This window comes from Apium graveolens, chromosome 7, assembly GCF_009905375.1.
Source record: "Apium graveolens cultivar Ventura chromosome 7, ASM990537v1, whole genome shotgun sequence".
In the NCBI taxonomy this organism is placed as follows: Eukaryota; Viridiplantae; Streptophyta; class Magnoliopsida; order Apiales; family Apiaceae; genus Apium; species Apium graveolens.
The window spans coordinates 141,589,415-141,614,432 of NC_133653.1; the positions used below are offsets into that span (position 1 = coordinate 141,589,415).

The following is a 25,018-nucleotide window of genomic DNA, read 5'->3' on the forward strand; positions in this document are numbered from 1 at the left end:
GGATCGAACATCGAATCGAAAAATTTCGGTTCGATTTAATTTAATTTTTTTTTTATAAAATTCGGTTATATTAATTTTTTGATTTGAATAGAAATATAATTAATATAGTTTAAAACATATGCATCAATTATTTTTAGAGTAAATAATATAAAAAATATATAATATTATTTAATATGTAGAACTTTCCTTCTAAAAGTCAATAATAACATAAATACAATGTCAGATAATTTGTACTAGTTAATTAATTATCAATATTAAATGTAATAAAATACAAATTTATATATATATATATATTAATTAACGTATTTCGAGGCACACAAAAAATTAATATCATTTCAATTGATCTTTCCGTACAAGAAGTTATTTCGTGTCCTGGCGGTCATGTTGGTGTTTAAATTTCTGGAGGAGAAAACCAGAAAACACAGAACACAACTTAAATTGATGGATGTAACAAATAGAGGAGCAAAGAGGGTCATATTCAAAGTTGAGAGGCAAATGACTCTGACGGGGAATTAAATCCAACACCATTAAAATAAATTTATAAAGGAAGAGGATTAACAATTTTATGAAGCAAAAAGGAAGTTTGAATTTAAATTAGATACACTGTTTTGCACATGTCACTGAATAAGTTTAATGGCAAGCAGAGATATCCGTAATTTTGTGTAGGTAAGAAGAAAAAACCATTTATGAATGTGTGTTTTAAGGGTAAACAGTTGTGTAAATTTGTTTATGAGTGTTTTGAGGACATGACAGTTTCAAAGGCTCCAACCAGTGCTAACACTTTGTTTTTCCTTTGAACTCTGAGTTTAGAAGCTGCCTCTTCTATCACATCATTTGATGCTGCAGTTGGTTCCTTCTTGTTACTCCATCTTGCAGTGTTAGTGTTAATCTTCTTTTTCATGTCGTCCTTCTCACTCTTTACTTGCTCATCACCTCCACTCACCTTTTCAACTTCTTGCTCTTTGTCACCTAATTCCTCATTGTTTTCTTCCACTGCCTTCTCCTCTTCCCCTGCAGCAGCCACACATTTTTTTCCCAAAGTTTCGTTACAAGTCACCTTTTCTTCCTCTAATTCTACTCCATCTTTATCTGAATTGGCTTCATTGGCATTGTCCGCATCACTTCTTGACTCATCATTGTTTCTGTTGTCCTGTTGCTGACTCTCGGTAACTTCATTAACCTTGTTCTCCAATTTTGCTTCACTTTGTTCAATTTTAGTATTGTCCTGTTGCAGCTTCTGGGTCACTTCATTAACCCTGTTCTCCAATTTTGCTACACTTTGTTCGATTTTAGTATTGTCCTGTTGCAGCTTCTCGGTTACTTCGTTAACCTTGTTCTCCAATTCTAATACACTTTGTTCGATTTCTGAGACAACTGTACTAGCCTCCGAAAGAAGATAAGCGTCTTCATCTGTTTGTTCCACTAGATCATCAAGTATCATATCAGGTGACATTTCGGGATTGTCATTTTCATTGTTTGCATCAACAACTGACGAAAATATTGATTCTTGATCATGAATGTCTTGACAAGAATCTGTTTCTACATCATGCTGAGCACTACTAATTGTAGATATCAAGGTTTTAGCAGCAGCAGTGCTCTGAGGCTGCTTCTTTCTATAAACAGCAGTTGTAGCTGGTCTTGTTGCTGGCCTTGACGATCTTACAGGTACAGATTTTTTAGTAGTAGTATCAACCTTAGACCTAGGCGATGCAGTTGGTGGAGCTTTTAAGGACGATGAGCTGCGTGACCTCTCAGTGCGTGGTTTTGGGCGGACGACAGGGCCAGTACTTGTAGGACTCTTATCAGCAGGAGCTGGTGTTTTTGGCTGAGAAAGAGGCTTGCTTGCAAAGGATCTTCGTCGAGCTAAATCAGGTTTTGGGAGTGTGGTGCTGGAGGCTTTGGTGCTGACTGGCTTTACTGAAGGATCTGCATTTGAAGGTTTAGTAGGTTTAATGTAGTTTGGTGGTATTGTTGTTGTGGTTGTTGTGTTGACACTCTTTCTGGCTGTGTTGGTTGGACGAGGAAATGAAGGAGAAGACGAGATTATCCTTTTGTCCTTAACAATGCCAGGAGTAGTTGTGTCTTTTGCTCTTGTCGCCATGTGTTGCAGGACCTCCTAAAAACACACAAATGATCATACATTACTTTAATAAGGTCACTTAATACTAAATTAGTATCTCATTAATCCATGTAGGTAAGAAGGAAAAATGAGCATGAACATGCATAAAATTGTTGAATGATTCTATAAACACGGCAAGAGGGGGTTTACCTTAGAGTTGAGCAAAAAGGATGCCCTTGGTTAAGAAAGCCAAATGAATAAAGATTGGAAGAGGTGAATAAATATGAACCTGGCAAGTTTGGTTGGATTGCCAAAATGAGCGCCAATAATGCACAACTTATATCTCAAATTTGTCTGTGGTAGAATACAGGTTTGTATTTATGGAAATGCATTTTGAACCTTTGAAAATTGTTAAACCAACATCATACATTTATTCTACACATAACCACAACATTTATCAAATTCTCCAAATTTAGAGAGGTTGGAACCAGATATATATTCCTTTTCTACCTTGGTACTATATAAAAATGTATGTGTTTATTTAATTAAAGCATTAAAACAGTTTACAAATTCTTCTACTACCTTACTTTGTTATCTGAATTGAATACCCTCTTCATTAATATTGAACAAGTTTGATATTACTCTTTTATATTGAACAAATTTTATATGAAAACTTGTTGTTAGTCTCTTGTAACAATCATATGGATTATAAAATTGGTTGATGGCCTTGTTTAGAGGATTTTTAAAGATTTGGATGGATTAACTTTTTGCTAGTTTTTAATTTCTCTCCTGGGAGTACCAACTTGCTCACCCTATAGCTAAAGTTGCTTTTTTGGATATCAAAGCAAATTACTGTTGGGATTGGGGTTTTACCCTCTGTGATGCATGCTGCAGTTTGCCCAGAAACATGCTCTTTAGATGCTTATTTGGTTTTGTAAATTAAATTACTTTATCAAATAATTAAGTATTGATTTCTTAGTTATAATTGCAATATCAAATAGTTAAGTACATGGAAAGAGAGTAAGTCTCGCTCAATTTATTAGAACAAATACTATTTTGTAATATATAAGAGTCTGATTATTAAAAAAAATGATAATCATATAATATTCTCATTCATTCTTCAGGGATGACCAAACTTAGCAATAACCCCTTCATATTCCGCTGATTAGTCTTGTGTGTCATCTTTGAGAAGTTTTTAAAAAATTTCATGCAGACTGATACAATCTTGCATGTGTGTCTTTCTCTTGGTCGAAAATACAATTGTCTTTGTTAGTAGTAGCTGTCAAAGTTAGATTAATTTAGTATATTCTTCCAGTAGTAAGGCTATATAATATAACAGATGAGAACTAAGTTTATAACAGATTAGAACTAAGTTTGTATGAGAGTTTATTAATACAAACCCTAAACCCTAACCCGCTATGTATCATATCAAGTTCATTTAAACGATTCTAAAATCCAATTTTGGGGATTAATGAACCCTAAAATATTAAAAAGTGTTAAATTCTAATCTTACATGAAAAATAAAGTCTAACCCTAAACCATAACCGTTCCGTATCATATGTAATTCTTTTAAACGCTTTTAAAACCCAATTTAGGGATTAATGAACCTTAAAATATTAAGAAGTGTTAAATTCTAATCTTACATGAAAATAAACTCGTCCCATATCATATCAAGTTCTTTTAAACAGTTCTAAAACCCAAGTTGGGGATTAATTAACCCAAACAAATTGATAAATGCTAAGTACGTGAGTCCACACGGAGCTGCAGCCCGACCCTCCCAGAAACGAGCATCAAATAAAGGATTAGAGGTGCGAATGGGAGTAAGAGTGGGAAATCTCTCACATGCCCATAACTCTAACAATAGCAGACAACCAGCTACCTCATCAACTTCCTTTTTGCTTGTCTTGCATAACTCCATATACAAATATGCAAGAACTGCAGCACCCCAAGCATAATCTCCGCACCTGTCTAGGTCACGAATAAAATGTATAAACATGGGATGGAAGAGACCTCCCGAATTATCGGTAAAAAGTACACCACCAAACAGATGAACAAGATAACACAAGACCTGAAACCGAATATCATTTGCTGATGCATCCTACGGTAAACGTGCTGGAGCACGTAAAGAAATAAAAGACAACCGAACTCTTGATCCATTCATGTCTTTATTCGGATCAGGATCTTTATCAAAAAGCTCAGCAACATAAGAACGCCAACTCATATCAGGGCGAGGGGTGACATCAGAAATAACAGCATCACCATCAACCAGAAGCCCTAAAAGAATACCTACATCCTGTAGGGTAATAGTGACCTCTCCCACAGAAAAGTGAAAGGTATGAGTCTCTGGTCGCCATCCCTCAACAAGAGCTGATATGAGACTCCAATCCAGCTGTAAATATGCCACCCGAGCTACACCATAGAAACCAGTAGACTGAAGTAAAGGGACCATACGAAGATCTAGCGGTAGAAGATCATCTTGATTATTAGGGTTTTTTCGGCGATACTTCAACATATCACCACCACCTAACCTTCAAATATCTAAAGATCTATGTGTATGCTGAAGATGAAGAAGACTAGGGTTAATAGGGCCTGGATGCACATACTACGAACATGTAGAAGTACAAGTGTAAAAATGAACAACAAAAATAATCAAAATGATCACAATCAATCATATGTAAAAAACCCAGAATAAAATAACGTGTACATACATACATGCATATAAAACAAGCAACAAGACAGTAAATTAAATACTTAATAATGATTGATAGCATTTTATGTCCTGTATGTCCCTCTATTTAAGTTGTTGTATAGGAACAAATTATGGCTCATAACCTTAATTCTTTTCAATGTTTTGCTTGGTTTAATCCATGTAAACTTCTAACAACTAGAGTATAAAACATTAGCTAAATTATATTATTGTGGGTATTATTAGTCTTGTGGTCCTTTTAACAATAGTGCTAGACATGTGCGACTTTGGGTTCTAAAACTATACAACATATGCATGTTGGCCCTTGGGTTTTCGATACTTTAATGAGTAATAGAATTTTAATTGCTTAGCCTTTTTGTAATCCATTAATTTCTTATATTGTGACGGGCATTAAAGTAACGAGGCTCTGAGAACATCAACCAATTACTTAGCAGGAACTATCACAGCTTGGGAGGTTTTGTTAAGTATTTGCACTTTGTAATTTGTTGCCTTCCACATATGTCAATTCACTAACTGACAACTGCAGTTCAGTATACGGGCTCGCATATCTGAACTTTAAACATGACAGGATGGTTAAATGTCATCTAGTGTCGTCCCTAGTTGCTTGCTACCGACCCTCAATGAGCATACAGCTCCCACACAACCAACTCAGGATCTACCCCTTTGGTCATACTTCATAGCCCTTTCCTGTTTTGTATTATTCTGAAAGATAATGATTTTATAGTCCAGCTTGCTACATGCAGGTATGAGAAGTTTACACATAAGAAGCAATGTCAAGACTAGGATCAGGTACAAACTAGTGAAAGATAATGTACGCAGCTTGCTTAAAAAATATATTAGTGAAAGCCAACTCATAATATCATTATAATAATGTCATCTTGTGTGCGCCTCTATGTTGCAACTGTGAACTGTTGAGAAATTCAAGGATAACTTCAAAAAACCATTTATAATCTCGTAACTAGTATAGTCAATATAAAATATCATCAGGGTATAATATACACTATTATACCAGTTGCTCAACACTAAATACACTACACAACAGACAATATTGCTTCATGATATCGCTTCTACAAAATTAAGATTATGATACAATAACTTACGGGGGAAATTATAAACTAGTAAACATCTCTGCCATCAATTCATTCATTCAAAGTTAATTGCCATTCATTTCAAAGTTATATTACGGAGGAATGATATTATGCCTTCGAAACTCACTTCATTCATTCAAAATTCACTCATAAAAAATACAAAAAATACAAAATTTCAATGAGTAATTTAATCAAACAGTTAGTATGCAATCAAATCATAAACTCAAAAACTCAAAAATTATACACGAACAGTAAATTACCTCAATGTTCATGGACATGATTGTTGTAAGGAGGAATGTGAAATGTTTTGTGGTCGTGTTATATGTTTTATTAGTCTTCTCCTGGCAACCTGCTCCACCATCTTCACCCGAACTCGCCACTCATCATCCATAACTGAAGCACTCTGCCTAGACTCTCGGGCTAGCCTATCCACCAAAGCTCCCAACTCAGGAATACGGGAGTAAACAAAGTCTCGGTCCTTGGCTAACTTGCCACCAACACTGACAGGTACGGTCTTAGGCATCTCAGACTCTGGCTCAGGGGCAGGGGTCTCTGAATCTGGCCTCAAGGGTGAAATCTGCATAGGGATCTTACTACTCTCAGAAGGGTCCTCCTCTGGGTCTGAACTAACATACACAAGCTCCTCTGGAGAGGGTGGAATGGGGTCCACTAGGGTACCAGTCAAAGTAATCTCTGAATCTGAGTTACTACCACTACTGGGATCCTGAGAGAAAACACAAAACAACAACCAAGAAACAATGTTAGTGTTAAATAAAGCTTCCATCTAACTCACACCCTAACTCTAGTTTCCACTTTAACAGATATACACTTTCCTTAGACTATACCTAATAGTCTAACTCAAATCTATATGAGTCGAACTCTCTCGCGATATAAATATACCCAAAATACCCCTTTTATTCCTAACTTGTGTCAGGGACTAGATCCTGTAGCTCTGATACCAACTTGTGACGCCCTCAATCTCGGGGTTAGGAAATGAGGACCCGCACACCTTTATTCTAATAATTAAATATGCATAAACCCCGATTAACTACTAACAGGATCAAACGGGATAAAGTATGAGACAAGATTACAACTACCAATCATAAAATATAACTTACAGCCCCAAAATATTATTAAATAAATATAATCGATTCCAGCTGGGAACCGACAGATAACCCACTGTATCTTTACAAATTTCCTTCTAAGCGCTTGCTCACTCAGAAATACCACTACCTGCTCTGGCAACCGGAAGCCCTCAACATTATAGGGACCACCAGGTACGCTCTTACGAGCAGTGCATCTAAGCCTGACCATCTTCTTGCTTAACTGTCATGGTTAGATTAAAACAAAATATATGAGTATAAAACTCAGCAAGTAACTATAAAGCAGTTCTACGATATCAAATCCACAATATACTTTACCGAACTCAGGGCATTCTACTTTATTTGTTCTAGGTGGCAGATTTCCAGCTTTTGGGGTTAAGGAAAGGTTATGAAGAAAAATGTGGGGCTTTCAAAGAACAAGGCTCAACGTAGGATGAAAACCGACATTCATCACGAATCATTAAAGGATCATAACAGATCTTTCAGAAAGAGGAAAGCAACAATATTTCACTCTATGGAATTAATTATAAGATCAACAGATTAAAATCAGGGTTCTCGAGCTTTAAGCTTCACATTAACACAATCAACTCTTTTCAAAACAATATAAACAATTTTCATTTGCAAGAATCAATTTACTGAACAGAAAGTTTCAGTTTCCTTTTAAATAATCAATTATAACCCTTGATTGGATCACTTTATCTTTCCATTTCATTATAATACGGGTGATCAGCCCGTACCGACCTCCATCCGGTCTTTAAGGTACCAATCGGAATAATTTCAGCATTAAGTTGGACTAGCCCCGCTAGCCTCTTACCATGACTGGACTAGTTCCCTAGCCTCTTACGTCCCAATCCAATCCATCAGGAATTCGTTTGAAAAACCTTGAGTTGGAAAATAGATTTTCTAAATTCATTTTATCATTACCAGGAATATGAAATCATTCGGACTCTTTCGAGTCGAAACTCATTCTTAAGTCAAAATTTCAAGAAAACAAAGCTTAGTGAGTGATTCAAGGATCAGCAAGGAACAACCCTTAAGGATTTTGAATCAAGGATAACAGGGTACTTAAATTAGAAGGATCAATATCTGTTTCAGGGATCAGTAGGAAATATGGTGATCAAGAAATAATGTATCATTACAAAGGGGTTATCAAAGGTAGTTATAAGGTTTATAACAGTTCATGGCTTAACAAATAACTTGAACAAAAAAGACAGGTTACCAACGGGTTGAATCAGTAAGCTTATAAATAACAGTTTATCAAGATCAAAATGGGATATCTCAAATCATTAACAGATCCATACTCTACATGGTATGAACAATAACCTCTCTATAACTATTTTCACAAGTAATGAGAGTTACTTGCCTGAATTTGCTTTCCTGAAAGTTGAACTACTGCCACCTAGTTTACCCTTTCCTTTCCTAGCCTGAATGCCCTCACGCTCTAATCTACAATAAAAACCAAGATCTTAATCAGTTCTCAAATCTCGTTCCCGGAACGATCACTCAATATGATAGCTCGATTATACCCTTGACTCGAATATACGAATATAGCTTATACACATAAGCACATCACACGTCATACACTTTATTCTTAACCTTTACACCTTTATATACTCGACCATCGACTTATAAACATCCTTATCTCATTTCGAAGTCAAATCGTACTTTATATTAGTACACATAGCTCTTTTTACTAGAAATTCTTATATGAATAAACAAACGGAAAAACTTGCAATATCGACCCTAAAGTCATCCTTAAGCCAACAAGACAACCACAAATCAATCATCCCCTTTCTTTTTATACTTTAATTCGAACCAAATATAGCAAATTAAGCAAAAATCTCACTTACAATCCTTAATTAATCCTTTGATCAAATCAAGCACTTAAATTAGAATTTGACCCTTTTAAGTACTATAAACCATTCGGCCTTAATCACAATCACAATCAAACCAAGACATGCGTCATCAATTCCTCTTTTAAATCAGCATGCAATCTCATTTCTTCCTAGTTAAACTTAAATTATACCAAAATCAAGTCACAAAAATCAATTTTTCCTTTTTATTAGCAAAAGGTCGAACCAAAACCTTCACCTTGCAATCCCAAATTTGATTTCTCAAGCATCCAATCAAGCATACAAGTCCAAAAATCATAAAAATTCATTGTTATCAATTAACATACTTAAATCACAAAAAAACATAACCCTTATTGATACATGCATGCAAACATTAAGTAATTTATCATCCAAATTCTCTAATTAATCACTAATTTCCAAGAATGAACATCAACAAGTCATATCCATTACTAAAATCATTTTTGACCATCTAAAAACCAAGATCCCATTCGGGTTTTCAAGAAGCAACACATGCAAATGTTTATCTTAATCCTTAAATCATAAATCATCCTAATATCAACCCATAATCACTTTAGTTAACAAAAATCAAATCAATAACTTCCAAAAACCAAAACCATTCGGGTTTTCAAAATTAACACATGCAATAATCAAAAGAACAAGTTTGATGTAGTAGAGTTCAGTGGTTACATCATTACTCACCACCGGTTCACCGGAGTTCATCACCGGTGGCAGTGGCCTCACGGTGGTTCCCTCATTCGAGGGCGTCCAACCACGAAACCTCCGTTTTTCCATTAATTACTCAAAACAACTAACATGCACATCTTATATACCAATCATTTATAAAGAATCATTCTTAAACAAGACGATTTCAACAATAACACCAAGAATCGAGAAGCTCTCGGGTAAACACACACAAACACACACATCGAGCTTTGCATGCAAGGGGATATACACACATGCAAACTCTAATAACTACTTATATGTGTTTAACAAGAGATTTTTGAGAAGGATTGGTGAGATTTATCAAAGAAACAAGTAGTATACCAAGAGAGAAAAAGGAGAGCTGAGAGAGAGAGATAGAGTAGCCGAGAGAGAGTGAAAAAAAGAAAGAGAGAAGAGAGAATGGGGTGCACGGGAAAAAGAAAAGAAAAAGGGGGGACACGTCACTTAGGACGAAATACTTTATTTAAACATTTATTTCACTCAATCACACATTTTCCACATTTTATATTCTTTAAATCCTTATTAGGACGGGTTCCGTTCTACCTGACGGCCCGATAACACAACTTAACTCCTAAGCTGACTCTTTAAATTGGAACGCTTTTACTTACGCTCCTATATTCTAATATACAGTAAAGACAATTTAATCAACACTTAATCACACATAATTATAATCACATCACATAAAGCATACTTTATTGACTTAATTACGTCGCAAAATTCTCAGTCGTCACAATCTACCCTCCTTAAAAGGATTCTGTCCCCAGAATCTAATCTAAGCAAATAGATGGGGATACTTTTCTTTCATTTCGCTTTCTAATTTCCAAGTCGATTCCTCAACTAATGGATTTCCCCATAACACTCTAACTAGAGGTACAACTTTATTTCTAAACGTCCTCTCTTTTCGGTCCAAAATTTGAACTGGTTGTTCCACATAAGACAAATCTTGTTGGATTTCCACTGGTTCCAGCTCGATCACATGGCTCACATCAATATTATACTTCTTCAGAAAAGATACATGAAATACATTGTGCAGATGTTGCATTTGCGGAGGTAGCGCCAACTCATATGCCACCTTCCCAACTCGTCGCAATACTTCAAATGGTCCAATATACCTAGGATTCAACTTCCCTTTCTTTCCGAATCGGGCTAAACTCTTCCAAGGATATATCTTTAATAAGACTTTGTCTCCAGATTCGAATTGCACATCTTTTCGTTCTTAATTTACGTACTTTGCTTGTCGATCTTGAGCTGCAATTAATCTCTTTCGTATTATTTCTACCTTTTCCTTCGTTTGTTGAACTAGCTCTGGGCCAATTAATTTGCGCTCACCAACCTCGTCCCAATATGTAGGGGACCTACATTTTCTTCCATACAACGCTTCATAAGGCGGCATGCCAATACTCGCGTGATAACTGTTATTGTATGAAAACTCAATCAATGGCAAATGATCGTCCCAATTTCCTTTGAAATCTATTACACAGGTTCGCAACATATCTTCAATTGTCTGAATTATCCTTTCACTTTGTTCGTCTGTCTGCGGATGGTATGCCGTACTCATTTCAACTTAGTTCCCAAATGATCATGGAATTGTCGCCAAAATCTCGAGTTAAACCTTGGATCTCTATCAGACACGATAGATACAGGGACTCCGTGACGCATCACAATCTCATCCAAATAAATTTTGACCAACTTTTCCAACGAAAATCTTTCATTTATTAGCAAGAAATGTGCTGACTTTGTCAACCGATCGATTACCACCCAAATCGCATCATGATTAGACTTGGTTTTATGTAATCCTACCATGAAATCCATCGCTATATGCTCCCATTTCCATTCTGGTATATCCAGTGGCTAAAGCAATCCGCTTGGCCTTTGATATTCCGCTTTGACTCTTTGACACGTATAAGACTTACTTATCCATTCCGCAATTTCCTTTTTCATATTTGGCCACCAATAACTCTCTTTTAAATCCTGGTACATTTTCGTACTTCCAGGGTGAATTGAAAATCTCGAGTTATGCACTTCTTGCAAAATCTCGTGCTTTAGTTCCTCAACATTAGGTATCCAAATACGTGAGTTAACACGGTACATTCCTTTTCCATCCTTTTGAGCTTTAATTTCTTCTCCTGTCAACTTATCCTTTTCGCGATTCATCACTTGCTCTTGACAGCATCGAATCTTTTCCAAAATTTCGGGTTGAAATGACATTGCATATATAGCTTCACCTCCAAATTCTGGAGTCTGCACCTCTATTTTTATCTTTTCAAAATCCTTGATCAACTCTTCCGATGACATCAACATATTCAACCTTTCCTTGCGACTTAGAGCATCTGCTACCACATTTGCCTTTCCAGGATGATAGTTTATCGCACAATCATAATCTTTGATCAATTCCAACCACCTTCTTTGTCTCATATTCAATTCCTTATGGGTAAAGATATACTTTAAACTCTTATGATCTGTATAAATCTCGCACTTTTCCCCGTATAAATAATGCCTCCAAATCTTAAGGGCAAACACAATTGCTGCCAATTCCAAATCATGCGTTGGATACTTTTACTCGTGCGGTTTGAGTTGCCTTGACGCATATGCTATTACCTTCCCGTGTTGCATTAACACACATCCAAGTCCTTTATACGAAACATCACTGAATATCACAAATTCCCCTTTTTCATATGGTAATACCAACACTGGGGCGGTTACCAACCTTTTCTTTAACTCTTAAAAACTTTCCTCGCACTTTTCCGTCCATATAAATTTCTCGTTCTTTCTTGTCAACTTCGTTAACGGAACGACAATCTTAGAGAAATCTTGCACAAATCTCCTATAATATCCGGCTAATCCCAGAAAACTTCTGACTTCCGTAGGAGTCTTGGGTCTTTCCCAATTCATTACAGCTTCTATCTTGGCTGGGTCCACTTTGATTCCTTTTTTATTAACTACATGTCCAAGAAATTGCACTTCTTTTAGCCAAAATTCACACTTCGAAAACTTAGCGTACAGCTTTTCTTTCCTCAGAGTTTCCAAAGAAATTCTCAAATGCTCCTTATGATCTTCTTCCGTCTTGGAGTAAATTAGTATATCATCAATAAATACAATAACGAACTTATCCAAATATTGCTTGAACACTCTATTTATAAGATCCATAAATACGGCTGGCGCATTCGTCAAGCCAAATGCCATTACCAAAAACTCATAGTGCCCATATCTCGTTCGAAACGTAGTCTTGGGTATATCTTCCGCTTTAATCTTTAATTGATGATACCCAGATCTTAAATCAATCTTGGAGAAACACGAAGCTCCTTTTAGCTGATCAAATAAGTCATCGATCCGCGGTAGAGGGTATTTATTCTTAATCATGAATTTATTCAATTCGCTATAATCAATGCACAACCTCATACTTCCATCCTTTTTCTTTACAAATAACATCGATGCGCCCCACGGGGATACACTCGGTTGGATTACTCCTTTGTCCAACAATTCTTGCAACTGAGCTGCCAATTCCTTCATCTCGACTAGCGCTATGCGATAGGGAGCTTTCGATACTGGTTCCGTTACAGGAGCCAAATCAATCGTAAACTCGATCTCTTTGTCTGGAGGTAGTCCAGGCAATTCGTCAGGAAATACATCTGGAAAATCTCATACTATCGGAATATCCTCGATCCTTACAGATTCTTTCTCCACATCCATGACATGAGCCAAATATACTTCGCATCCTTGACGTATTAATCTTCTCGTCTCAATTGCCGTTAGGAATTTCTTCTCTTGCCTCTTTCCTTTGAATACCACTTCTTCACCATCCTTGGTTCTTAACTTCACCTTCTTACTTTTACATTCTATTTGCGCTTCATGGTTTGACAACCAATCCATTCCTAGTATAACCTCAAATTCTCCTAACTTAAAGGGAATTAAGTCAGCAAAAAAGTGCCGACCTTCTTTAGCCACATCACAATCGGGACAAACTTTGCTAGCAATAACTTTCTCTTGATTTGCTACCTCTATAATCAAACTAGGTTCCAGAGGGTACGCAACACAATTTAACTTATCAAGAATACTTTCAGAAATAAAAGATCTAGTTGCTCCAAAATCCATCAATACTTTTACTTCTACTGATTTAATTACAAGCATACATGCTACCACGTCCACATCTTGCACCACATCTTTCATTGTCATATTAAAGGTTCTAGCTCTGGGTTGAGCTGATGGTGCTAGGAGAGACGGCGGTCCAGCAATCCTAAGAACATTGGCCTTCTGAACAGGCTCCTTGCAATTCCTGTCCATATGGCCCACTTTACCACACTTGTAACAAGCCAAATCAGGCTTCCTCGCTCCACTTGGGCATTCTGAAGAGTAATGCCCCTTCTGGTTGCATTTAAAACACGTCACATCCAACTTATTACCCCTTCCCGGGTGTCTCTTTCCACAATTCTTGCATTCCTGAATCTGAGGTCTGTTATCCTTCCCCGGTTGTCCAGCTTTCTGGAAACGGTTCTTCTGAGCTCCATTACCGGGCTTAAACTTCTGAAACTTTTGGTTCTGACCTCCACCATTCTTTCCAAACTTTCCTCTAAACTTTTAACCCCCTTGCTCTTGCTCCGAGCTTTCGAATTTCCTTTTTCTTCCTTCATTTTTTCTCCTCGCAGCTTCACGCTCACCTTCCACTATCATTGCCTTTTGAACCAAGGCAGCATAATTTTTTATCTTCAACAATGCTACTTGACTCCTAATCCACGGCTTAAGTCCCTGTTGGAACCTCTTAGTCTTCTTTGCCTCCGTATTCATATATTCAGGTACGAATCTAGACAACTACGAGAACATCACATCATACTCCGCTACTGACATATCCTCTTGTCTAAGGTCCAAAAATTTCATTTCCAATTGATCTTGCATATAGCTCGGCAAATACTTCTCCAGAATCATCTCAGTGAACTTCTCCCATGTTAAGACTTTACCTTCCAACAAGGCCTTCGAAGACTCCCACCAGAAACTTGCTTCATCTTTAAGGTAATAACTTGCATACTGAGCTTTCTTGTCGTCCTTAACTTCTGCTAACTCAAAAGTTTTTTCCATTTCTCTCAACCACGACTGTGCTTTGATCGGGTCTGGAAAACCTAAGAACTATGGGGGATGAACAGATTGAAAGTGTTTGAAGTTTCCAAATTTAGGGGCCACAGGTTGTTGCAAAAGCTGAGCAAGTCTGCTCATCATGGTGGTTTCTGGGTTTACTTCTGGGTCTTGGGTTGGAATTTCTTCTTCTTGGTGATCTGGTGAGTTGGCCATTTCTTACAAACCTGATTGAGCAATTATTTAGCAATATGATAACATTGCATATATAACAACATTTTTTATAAAATCTCCCTTGCGGGTTTTAAGCTTTACCCAATTTTTGCACATGCAATCCTATTACTACATAATTCTCATATCAGTGTTGTTTTATCATGGCACAGAATAGGGTATTACGAATTTTAAACATGGTTGTATGGAAACATGATATTGAGAACAGTTTATGAGATATCTAGGGTGCACAATGGAAAACAAGACAATGGATTTATTTAAACAAAGGGTACATAAAGAAAAGTCTGGCCATCACAAGTTCTGAAATAAGGTACAATAATATAGCAGGGTTAAACAGAGGAAAAACTGGAAAATATCCCCCTACATACCCCTAACTTCTAACAACTACTACTATAACATAGTTCTGAAATATAACAAGTTAATGAAAAAGGGATCCCGGCATCTGACCAAGTATCCCAAAGCCTACCGGCGCTGAAAAAACAACAATCTACGGGTGCAACTAACAGTCCCGTCTAATCATCCAGAATCTCTCTCAACACAACCAACATCCAGCGAATGATCTTATGTAGCCTCCGGGCCTCAGCATCAGCATCACTAGTGGATGGCCCCTCATCCAATCTCCTCCTGGCAACCTGCTCCACCATTTTCACCCGAACTCGCCACTCATCATCCATAACTGAAGCACTCTGCCTAGACTCTCGGGCTAGCCTATCCACCAAAGCTCCCAACTCAGGAATACGGGAGTAAACAAAGTCTCGGTCCTGGGCTAACTTGCCACCAACACTGACAGATACGGTCTTAGGCATCTCAGACTCAGGCTCAGGAGCAGGGGTCTCTGAATCTGGCCTCAAGGGTGAAATATGCATAGGGATCTCACTACTCTCTGAAGGGTCCTCCTCTGGATCTGAACTAACATACACAGGCTCCTTTGGAGAGGGTGGAATGGGGTCCACTGGGGTACCAGTCAAACTAATCTTTGAATCTGAGTCACTACCACTACTGGGATCCTGAGAGAAAACATAAAACAACAACCAAGAAACAATGTTAGGGTTAAATAAAGCTTCCAGCTAACTCACACCCTAACTCTAGTTTCCACTTTAACAGATATACACTTTCCTTAGACTATACCTAATAGTCTAACTCAACTCTATATGAGCCGAACTTTCTCGCGATATAAATATACCCAAAATACCCCTTTTATTCCTAACTTGTCTCAGGGACTAGATCCTGTAGCTCTGATACCAACTTGAGACGCCCTCAATCTTGGGGTTAGGAAATGAGGACCCACACACCTTTATTCTAATAATTAAATATGCATAAACCCCGATTAACTACTAATAGGATCAAATAGGATAAAGTATGAGGCAAGATTACAACTACCAATCATAAAATATAACTTACAGCCCCAAAATATTATTAAATAAATATAATCGATTCCAGCTGGGAACCGACAGATAACCCATTGTATCTTTACAGATTTCCTTATAAGCGCTTGCTCATTCAGAAATACCACTACTTGCTCTGGAAACCGGAAACCCTCAACATTATAGGGACCACCAGGTACGCTCTTACGAGCAGTGCATCTAAGCCTGGCCATATTCTTGCTTAACTGCCATGGTTAGATTAAAACAAAACATATGAGTATAAAACTCAGCAAGTAACTATAAAGCAGTTCTACGATATCAAATCCAAAATATACTTTACCGAACTCAGGGCATTCTACTTTATTTATTCTGGGTGGCAGATTTCCAACTTTTGGGGTTAAGGAAAGGTTATCAAGAAAAATGTGGGCCTTTCAAAGAACAAGGCTCAACGCAGGATGAAAGCCGACATTCATCACGAATCATTAAAGGATCAGAACAGATCTTTCAGAAAGAGGAAAACAACAATATTTCACTATATGGAATCAATTATAAGATCAACAGATTAAAATCAGGGTTCTCGAGCATTAAGCTTCACATTAACACAATCAACTCTTTTCAAAACAATATAAACCATTTTCATTTTCAAGAATCAATTTACTGAACAGAAATTTTTAGTTTCCTTTTAAATAATCAATTAGAACCCTTGATTGGATCACTTTATCTTTCCATTTCATTATAATACGGGTGATCATCCCGTACCGACCTCTATCCGGTCTTTAAGGTACCAATCGACATAATTTCAGTCTTAAGTTGGACTAGCCCCGCTAGCCTCTTACCATGACTGGACTAGTCACACTAGCCTCTTACGTCCCAATCCAATGCATCAGGAATTCGTTTGGAAAACCTTGAGTTGGAAAATAGATTTTTTGAATTCATTTTATCATTACCAGGAATATGAAATCATTCGGACTCTTTCGAGTCGAAACTCATTCTTAAGTCAAAATTTCAAGAAAACAAAGCTTAGGGAGTGATTTAAGGATCAGGAAGGAACAACTCTTAAGGATTTTGAATCAAGGGTAAAAGGGTACTTAAATTAGAAGGATCAATATCTGTTTCAGGGATCAATAGGAAATTTATGGTGCTCAAGAAATAATGTATCATTACAAAGGGGTTAGCAAAGGTAGTTATAAGGTTTATAACAGTTCATGGCTTAACAAATAACTTGAACAGAAAAGACAGGTTACCAACAGGTTGAATCAGTAAGCTTATAAATAACAGTTTATCAAGATCAAAACGGGATATCTCAAATCATTAACTGATCCATACTCTACATGGTATGAACAATAACCTCTCTATAACTATTTTCACAAGTAATGAGAGTTACTTGCCTGAATTTGCTTTCCTGAAAGTTGAACTACTGCCACCTAGTTTACCCTTTCCTTTCCTAGCCTGAATGCCCTCATTCTCCGAATCTACAATAAAAACCAAGATCTTAATCAGTCATCAACTCTCGTTCCCGGAACGATCACTCAATACGATAGATCGATTATACTCGTGACTCGAATATACGAATATAGCTTATACACATAAGCACATAGCACATCACACGTCATATACTATATTCTTAACCTTTACACTTTTATATACTCGACCATCGACTTATAAACATCTTTATCTCATTTCGAAGTCAAATCGTACTTTATATTAGTACACATAGCTCTTTTTACTAGAAATTCTTATATGAATAAACAAATGGCAAAACTTGCAATATCGACCCTAAAGTCATCCTTAAGCCAACAAGACAACCATAAATCAATCATCCCCTTTCTTTTTATACTTTAATTCGAACCAAATATAGCAAATTAAGCAAAAATCTCACTTACAATCCTTAATTAATCTCTATGATCAAATTAAGCACTTAAATTAGAATTTGACCCTTTTAAGTACTATAAACCATTCGTCCTTAATCACAATCACAATCAAACCAAGACATGAGTCATCAATTCCTCTTTTAAATCAGCATGCAATCTCATTTCTTCCTAGTTAAACTTAAATTATACCAAAATCAAGTCACAAAAATCAATTTTTCCTTTTTATTAGCACAAGGTCGAACCAAAACCTTCACCATGCAATCCCAAATTTGATTTCTCAAGCATCCAATCAAACATACAAGTCCAAATATCATAAAAATTCATTGTTATCAACTAACATACTTAAATCACAAAAGAAACATAACCCTTATTGATACATGCATGCAAACATTAAGTAATTTATCATCCAAATTCTCTAATTAATCACTAATTTCCAAGAATGAACATCAAAAAGTCATATCCATTGCTAAAATCATTTATGACCTTCTAAAAACCAAGATCCCATTCGGGTTTTCAAGAAGCAACACATGCAAATGTTTTTCTGAATCCTTAAATCATAAATCATCCTAATATCAACCCATAATCACTTTAGTTAACAAAAATCAAATCAATAACTTCCAAAAACCAAAACCATTCGCGATTTCAAAATTAATACATGCAATAATTAAAAGAACAAGTTTGATGTAGTAGAGTTCAGTGGTTACATCATTACTCACCACCGGTTCACCGGAGTTCATCACCGGTGGCGGTGGCCTCACGGTGGTGCCCTCATTCGAGGGTGTCCAACCACGAAACCTCCGTTTTTTCATTAATTACTCAAAACAACTAACATGCAAATCTTATATACCAATCATTTGCAAAGAATCATGCTTAAACAAGACGATTTCAACAATAACACCAAGAATCGAGAAGCTCTCGGGTAAACACACACAAACACACACATCGAGCTTTGCATGCAAGGGGATATACACACATGCAAACTCTAATAACTACTTATATGTGTTTAACAAGAGATTTTTGAGAAGGATTGGTGAGATTTATCAAAGAAACAAGTAGTATACCAAGAGAGAAAAAGGAGAGCCGAGAGAGAGAGAGTAGCCGAGAGAGAGTGAAAAAAAGAAAGAGAGAAGAGAGGATGTGGTGCACGGGAAAAAGAAAAGAAAAAGGGGGGGAGGAGTTTATAAACAATCTGGGACAAGGGCAATTTAGTACTTTACTAATTCCCTTTTATGCTTATTTGATCCTTTCTTTTTACTCAAATACAATATAAATCAAATATAAAATATATCTATCTCGGAAAGTCGAAAATTATTGCAAATGACAATTTTAATACGTAGATCTCGAAATTAGCTTTTCAACCATTACTCATAATAAAATTTTGTGCGAACGGTTGATTTTATATGATTTTCGCAAGTTCGTGCTAGTAATAGCATTTTAGCACATAAAAATCAATTTAAAATATAACGACCAACAAATAAATCTGTCCACCATTTTTAAAAAGTCTCTAGACTATTATGATAATAACAGAATAAATCCCACATTTTTATCTTACTCAGATAATTTTATAAAAATGCGTGAAGGTTAAATAAACCTTTATTTAAATCAAATAATTCCTTTAAATTCATAAAAATGTCACAGGGCACATAGTCATGCACACAAACCAGCAATCACACATATACGAACACATAAAAACTCAGGTCTGATCAGAGAATTTTTCCTTCCTTAATCTTTATCATTTTCTACGCGTACCGGGTCACGTTCAACCTGACGGCCCGACGCTCAGCGTTTCGATTACGCTTCTCATTAATATTATCGACCGACACGTCACTTAGGACGAAATACTTTATTTAAAAATTTATTTCACTCAATCACACATTTTCCACATTTTATATTCTTTAAATCCTTATTAGGACGGGTTCCGTTCTACCTAACGGCCCGACAATACAGCTTAACTCCTAAGCTGACTCTTTAAATTGGAACGCTTTTACCTACGCTCCTATATTCTAATATACAGTAAAGACAATTTAATCAACAGTTAATCACACATAATTATAATCACATCACATAAAGCATACTTTATTGACTTAATTATATCATAAAATTCTCAGTCGTCACATTCCTACTCAGAAGTGACAATTTGGGCATTGTTTACTAGTATTGTGACAGTTTGGGCCTTTGTTCGTGATTCTTATAGTAATCACATTTTTGATATTATACATGTCGATGTATGGGGACCTTATAAACAAGTCACTCATAGTAAGTGTTCTTATTTTTTGACTGTTGTTGATGACTTCTCTAGAGCCACATGGGTATTTATATTTGCTCATAAATCCTAAGTGCCTAGTCTGCTTAAAATTTTTATGGCATATGTTACTAACCAATTCAACACCTCTGTCAAAATATTGAGATCTGATAATGGCACGGAGTTTACTAATCATGATTTTACCTCCTTTCTTGCTTCTCATGGTGTTCTTTGTTATGCCCAAAAATTGGTATAAACAATATTCATATTGAGATTGATAAAATAGTCAAAATTAAGGAAGAAATACCAAAAATTATGGAACAGATAAGGTTATTTTCCTTATGGAAGGAAAATAGGCGTGCCTGGTGTGTAGGAAGGACGCGCCCTTTATTTTCATGGCTGATGAAGAAGTTGTTGTCTGTAGGCCCCATGTATAAGGGGGCGCGCCCTCATCATGGAGAGGAGGCGTGCCCAGTGACTTGATAGGGAAGTGAGAAAATCTCTGGAAAATGCCCACCAATGATAAATCTTAGGGCGCGCCATAAGTGAGTAGGATGTCTTGATGAGAACTTCAATATGGTTGCTTGGAAGGGTTCTTAGAATGTCCTATATTTATTAATAACCTATTTGATGCAGGTACCTTATTGAAGAACTCCTTCCTGTAGCATATCTATAGAAAAGGCGGTGTCCGTGGTCAGAGACCTCTGTTAGATATATTTGATAATGTCATGGCTAATATGTTTTATGTTTAGATTTCAGATCTTATTTGAACAGAACAAATCAGTACTTAACTGATCAGTACTTATACTGGAAGTCAGAACTTAAGGGATATCAGTACTTATGTTATCAGGAGATAGATATCAGAACTTAAGTGCTGAAGGACGATCAGATAAGGACAGTAGCTGATTAAAGTTAAGAAGATCAAGATAAACATAAGAAGAGATATGCATGAAGAAGGAATTCCGTGAAGAATGGAATACTTGGAATAGAAGATATCTGATTGATATATTTTAGGAAGCAGAATTATATTCCATATCAATTAGCGAATATCTTGTAACTGTGTAGTATATAAACACAGAAATAGAGTTTACACTATATGTGTTATCATTATCGAGAATATTATTTAGTATAACTCTAGCAGCTCTCGTGATATTTTGTTCATCACTGAGAGATAACAGTTCCAGATTGTAACAGAGTTTATTGTTTAAATAAAGTTTGTTTTCTGTTACATAAGTTATTGAAGTTTGATTTGATTGTGATAAACACTGTATTCACCCCCTCTACAGTGAAAGTGTGACCTAACAAGTGGTATCAGAGCTATCTGTTAACACACATACAGTTAAAGATCCAAACACAGTCATGTCTGACACAGAAACTCCAACTAAGCCTACCAAAACTGAGGAATCATCAAAGACATCAATTCAGAGTCGATATGAGACTATCAGAGTTCCCATATTGAGACCATCTGAATATCCCATATGGAAGGTAAGGATGACCATGTTTCTGGAAGCAACAGATCCAGAATACCTTGATAGAATCAGGGAAGGGCCTCACAAACCTACCAAGCTCGCTGTTGTAGTTCCAGGTGAAGCAGCAATGACCGTACCAAAGGAAAAGAATGATTACACTGCTGAAGATATAGCATCTATTGCTAAGGATGCCAAGGTACGTCACTTATTGCATAGTGCCATTGATAATGTAATGTCAAACAGGGTAATCAACTGCAAGACTGCTAAGGAGATATGGGATGCACTGGAGACAAGGTGTCAAGGAACTGAAACAGTTAAGAAGAACAGGAAGACAATACTCACTCAAGAGTATGAACACTTTGACTCTAGGACTAATGAGTCATTGACTGATGTGTATGAAAGATTTGTCAAACTCTTGAATGACTTGTCATTGGTTAATAAGGAGTATGATCTTGAAGATACAAACCTCAAATTCCTGTTAGCTCTTCCTGAATGTTGGGATTTGAAGGCAACAACAATAAGAGACAACTACAATCTTGATGAAACAACTCTTGATGAAATCTATGGAATGCTCAAGACTCATGAACTTGAGATGGAACAAAGAAGCAAGAGAAAAGGAGGAAAGTCAAGGACAGTTGCTCTCAAGGTTGAAGAGGAATCCCCCAAACCACCTTCCTCAAAGAAAGATAAGGGTAAAGCTCTTATCATAAAATCTGATACTGAGTCATCAAGTTCTGAGAGTGATGATGACTCAGATTCTGAAAGCTTGCCTGAAACTGATGCTGATGAGGAGATGATGAATCTGTGTGCTCTTATGGTGAAAGGAATCACAAAGATTGCATACAGGAAGTTCAGGAAGGGAAAGAAGTTTTCCAGGAAAGGCATAAGTTCTGATAAGAAGAATTTCAGAAGATCTGAAGGAAAAGGAGGAAAGTCTGACAGAGGAGATTATGCTAATGTTAAATGTTATAATTGTGGTGAGAAAGGCCACATATCTCCTGAGTGCAAGAAGACAAAGAATGACAAAGGCAAAGCTCTTGTCACAAAGCAGAAAAGCTGGACAGACACCTCAGACTCTGAAAGTGAGGAGAACTATGCATTGATGGCAAATGCTGAAAAATCAAGTTCTGAGAGCAGTTCTGAAACTGCTGAAACAAAGGTACCTCAGACTACTTATGCTTTTCATACTGATGATATTAATGAGTTGAGAAGATATCTTAAAACCATGTTTGTTAGTTATAGAGATCAAACTTTAACATGTGAAAGATTAACTTCTGAAAATCTTGCTTTTAAGAAAAGAAACAATTTCTTAGAAAAAGAGTTAGTCATGTTTCATCAAACTCAGAAGGATAGAGATGATGCTTTTTATGTTAGGGATGAAGTGCTAAAAATAAATGAATCTCTAAAAACTGAGTTAGAAAAGGAGAGAGAGATTATCAGAACTTGGACTAACTCTGGCAAAACAACTCAAAATTTGCTGAGCAGTGGAAACTGGAAAGAGGGCTTAGGTTATGAAGAAAATAATGAAAAAGGAACTGAAGAAATTAAGCCTGTTGATAAGCAAAAGTCGAAGTTAAAACCTGTTAAGTTTGTAACTGAAAAATCCGAAACTGAGAAATCAGAAGTTAAAAAGGAATTAGCTTCTGACAAACTAAAACAGGAAAAGACAGCTGAAGTTAACATAGGCTTAATGACAAAGAAGCAGCTTAAGCATAAGCTGAAAGATGTTAAGAATGCAAACAAGGTAAAATCACCTAGGAAAAACAGGAATGGAAAGGAAGGTGTGAATAAAAGCAATAACTATAAATCTGTTCCTGATGCTCCTAGGAAAGCATGTTATAACTGTGGAAGTTCTAACCATCTGGCTTCTTTTTGCAGGAAGAATAAGAATATTAACTCCTTATCTACAAAGTCAGGAGTTAAGAGTCAGTCTGTTAGATACAAACCACAAAATCCTTGTTTTCATTGTGGTAGTTTATGGCATTCCATTTATACTTGTAAGGAATATCATAGTTTGTACTATGATTATTATCAAATAAAACCTTCTTTAAAGAAAGTTTCTGTTGTTCCTTCTAGTATAAGTTCTGATAAGAAAACTGTTAACATAAAATCTGATGTTAAATCCGCTGCAAATGTTAACAAACCTAAAAAGGCCAAAGGATCCAAGCAAGTCTGGGTCCTTAAAACTAATAATTAGTGGTCTTTTTGATTGCAGGGCAACAGGAAAAATATTTTAGTTCTGGACAGTGGATGTTCAGGACACATGACTGGAAATAAGGCCCTGCTATCAGACTTTGTGGAGAAAGCTGGCCCAAGTGTTTCTTATGGAGATGGCAACATTGGAAAAACTTTGGGATATGGCAATATCAATCTTGGGAATGTCATCATTAAAAATGTAGCTCTAGTCTCAGGACTTAAACACAACTTACTGAGTATAAGTCAAATCTGTGACAGAGGTTATCATGTTGATTTCTTTGCAGAACATTGTGAAATAGTTAGTAAATCTAAAGAAAAAATTGTTCTGAAGGGATTTAGGCGTGGTAACATTTATGAAGCTAAGCTTTCAACAAGTTCTGATGGTTCTGCAATCTGTTTAGTGAGTAGAGCCTCAACTGAAGAAAGCTGGAATTGGCACAAGAAACTCTCTCATTTAAACTTCAACAAGATAAATGAACTGATCAAGAAAGATCTTGTGAGAGGACTGCCAAAATCAGTGTTTGTTCCTGATGGTCTTTGTGACTCATGTCAGAAGGCTAAACAAAGAAAATCTTCGTTCAAGAGCAAGACTGAATCATCAATTCTTGAGCCTTATTATCTACTTCATGTTGATCTATTTGGTCCAGTGAATGTCATGTCTATTGCAAAGAAGAAATATGCGTTGGTCATAGTAGATGAGTTCACCAGATACACATGGGTGTATTTCTTGCACACAAAAAGTGAAACTGCATCTATCCTGATTGATCATGTCAAACATCTGGATAAATTGATCAAAGATTCTGTGAAAATTTTGAGGAGTGATAATGGCACTGAATTCAAGAATTTGATAATGGAAGAGTTCTGCAAAAATCATGGAATAAAGCAAGAATTTTCTGCTCCTGGAACTCCACAGCAAAATGGAGTTGTTGAAAGGAAGAATAGAACTCTAATTGAAGCTGCACGAACAATGCTTGAAGAAGCAAAGCTTCCAACCTATTTCTGGGCTGAAGCTGTGCAGACTGCTTGTTTTACTCAAAATGCAACACTC

The 25,018-nt window shown here is 36.4% G+C and overlaps 2 protein-coding genes across 2 annotated transcripts; both read right to left on the reverse strand.

Annotated features, from left to right (window-relative positions):
* Positions 1 to 311: 311 nt before the first annotated feature.
* LOC141672196 (uncharacterized) lies at positions 312 to 2,370 on the reverse strand. Its single transcript, XM_074478733.1, has 2 exons — positions 2,270 to 2,370; positions 312 to 2,116 (listed from the first exon to the last, which is right to left on the reverse strand). The coding sequence occupies exon 2, from the start codon at positions 2,099 to 2,101 to the stop codon at positions 728 to 730; it is 1,374 nt and encodes a 457-aa protein (XP_074334834.1). The 5' UTR covers positions 2,102 to 2,116; positions 2,270 to 2,370; the 3' UTR covers positions 312 to 727.
* Positions 2,371 to 3,749: 1,379 nt separating this feature from the next.
* On the reverse strand, positions 3,750 to 4,571 carry LOC141674074 (serine/threonine-protein phosphatase 7 long form homolog). The gene is made up of 2 exons (XM_074480800.1): positions 4,206 to 4,571; positions 3,750 to 4,157 (listed from the first exon to the last, which is right to left on the reverse strand). The coding sequence occupies exons 1-2, from the start codon at positions 4,569 to 4,571 to the stop codon at positions 3,750 to 3,752; spliced, it is 774 nt and encodes a 257-aa protein (XP_074336901.1).
* Between the last annotated feature and the right edge of the window lie 20,447 nt (positions 4,572 to 25,018).

Coding starts and splice junctions, on each gene's coding strand:
- LOC141672196 (XM_074478733.1), bottom strand. CDS start 2,101: ATGGCGACAAGAGCAAAAGACACAACTACTCCTGGCATTGTTAAGGAC.
- LOC141674074 (XM_074480800.1), bottom strand. CDS start 4,571: ATGTTGAAGTATCGCCGAAAAAACCCTAATAATCAAGATGATCTTCTA. Junction 4,158..4,205: donor AAGACATGAATGGATCAAGA/GTTCGGTTGTCT, acceptor CGTTTACCGTAG/GATGCATCAGCAAATGATAT.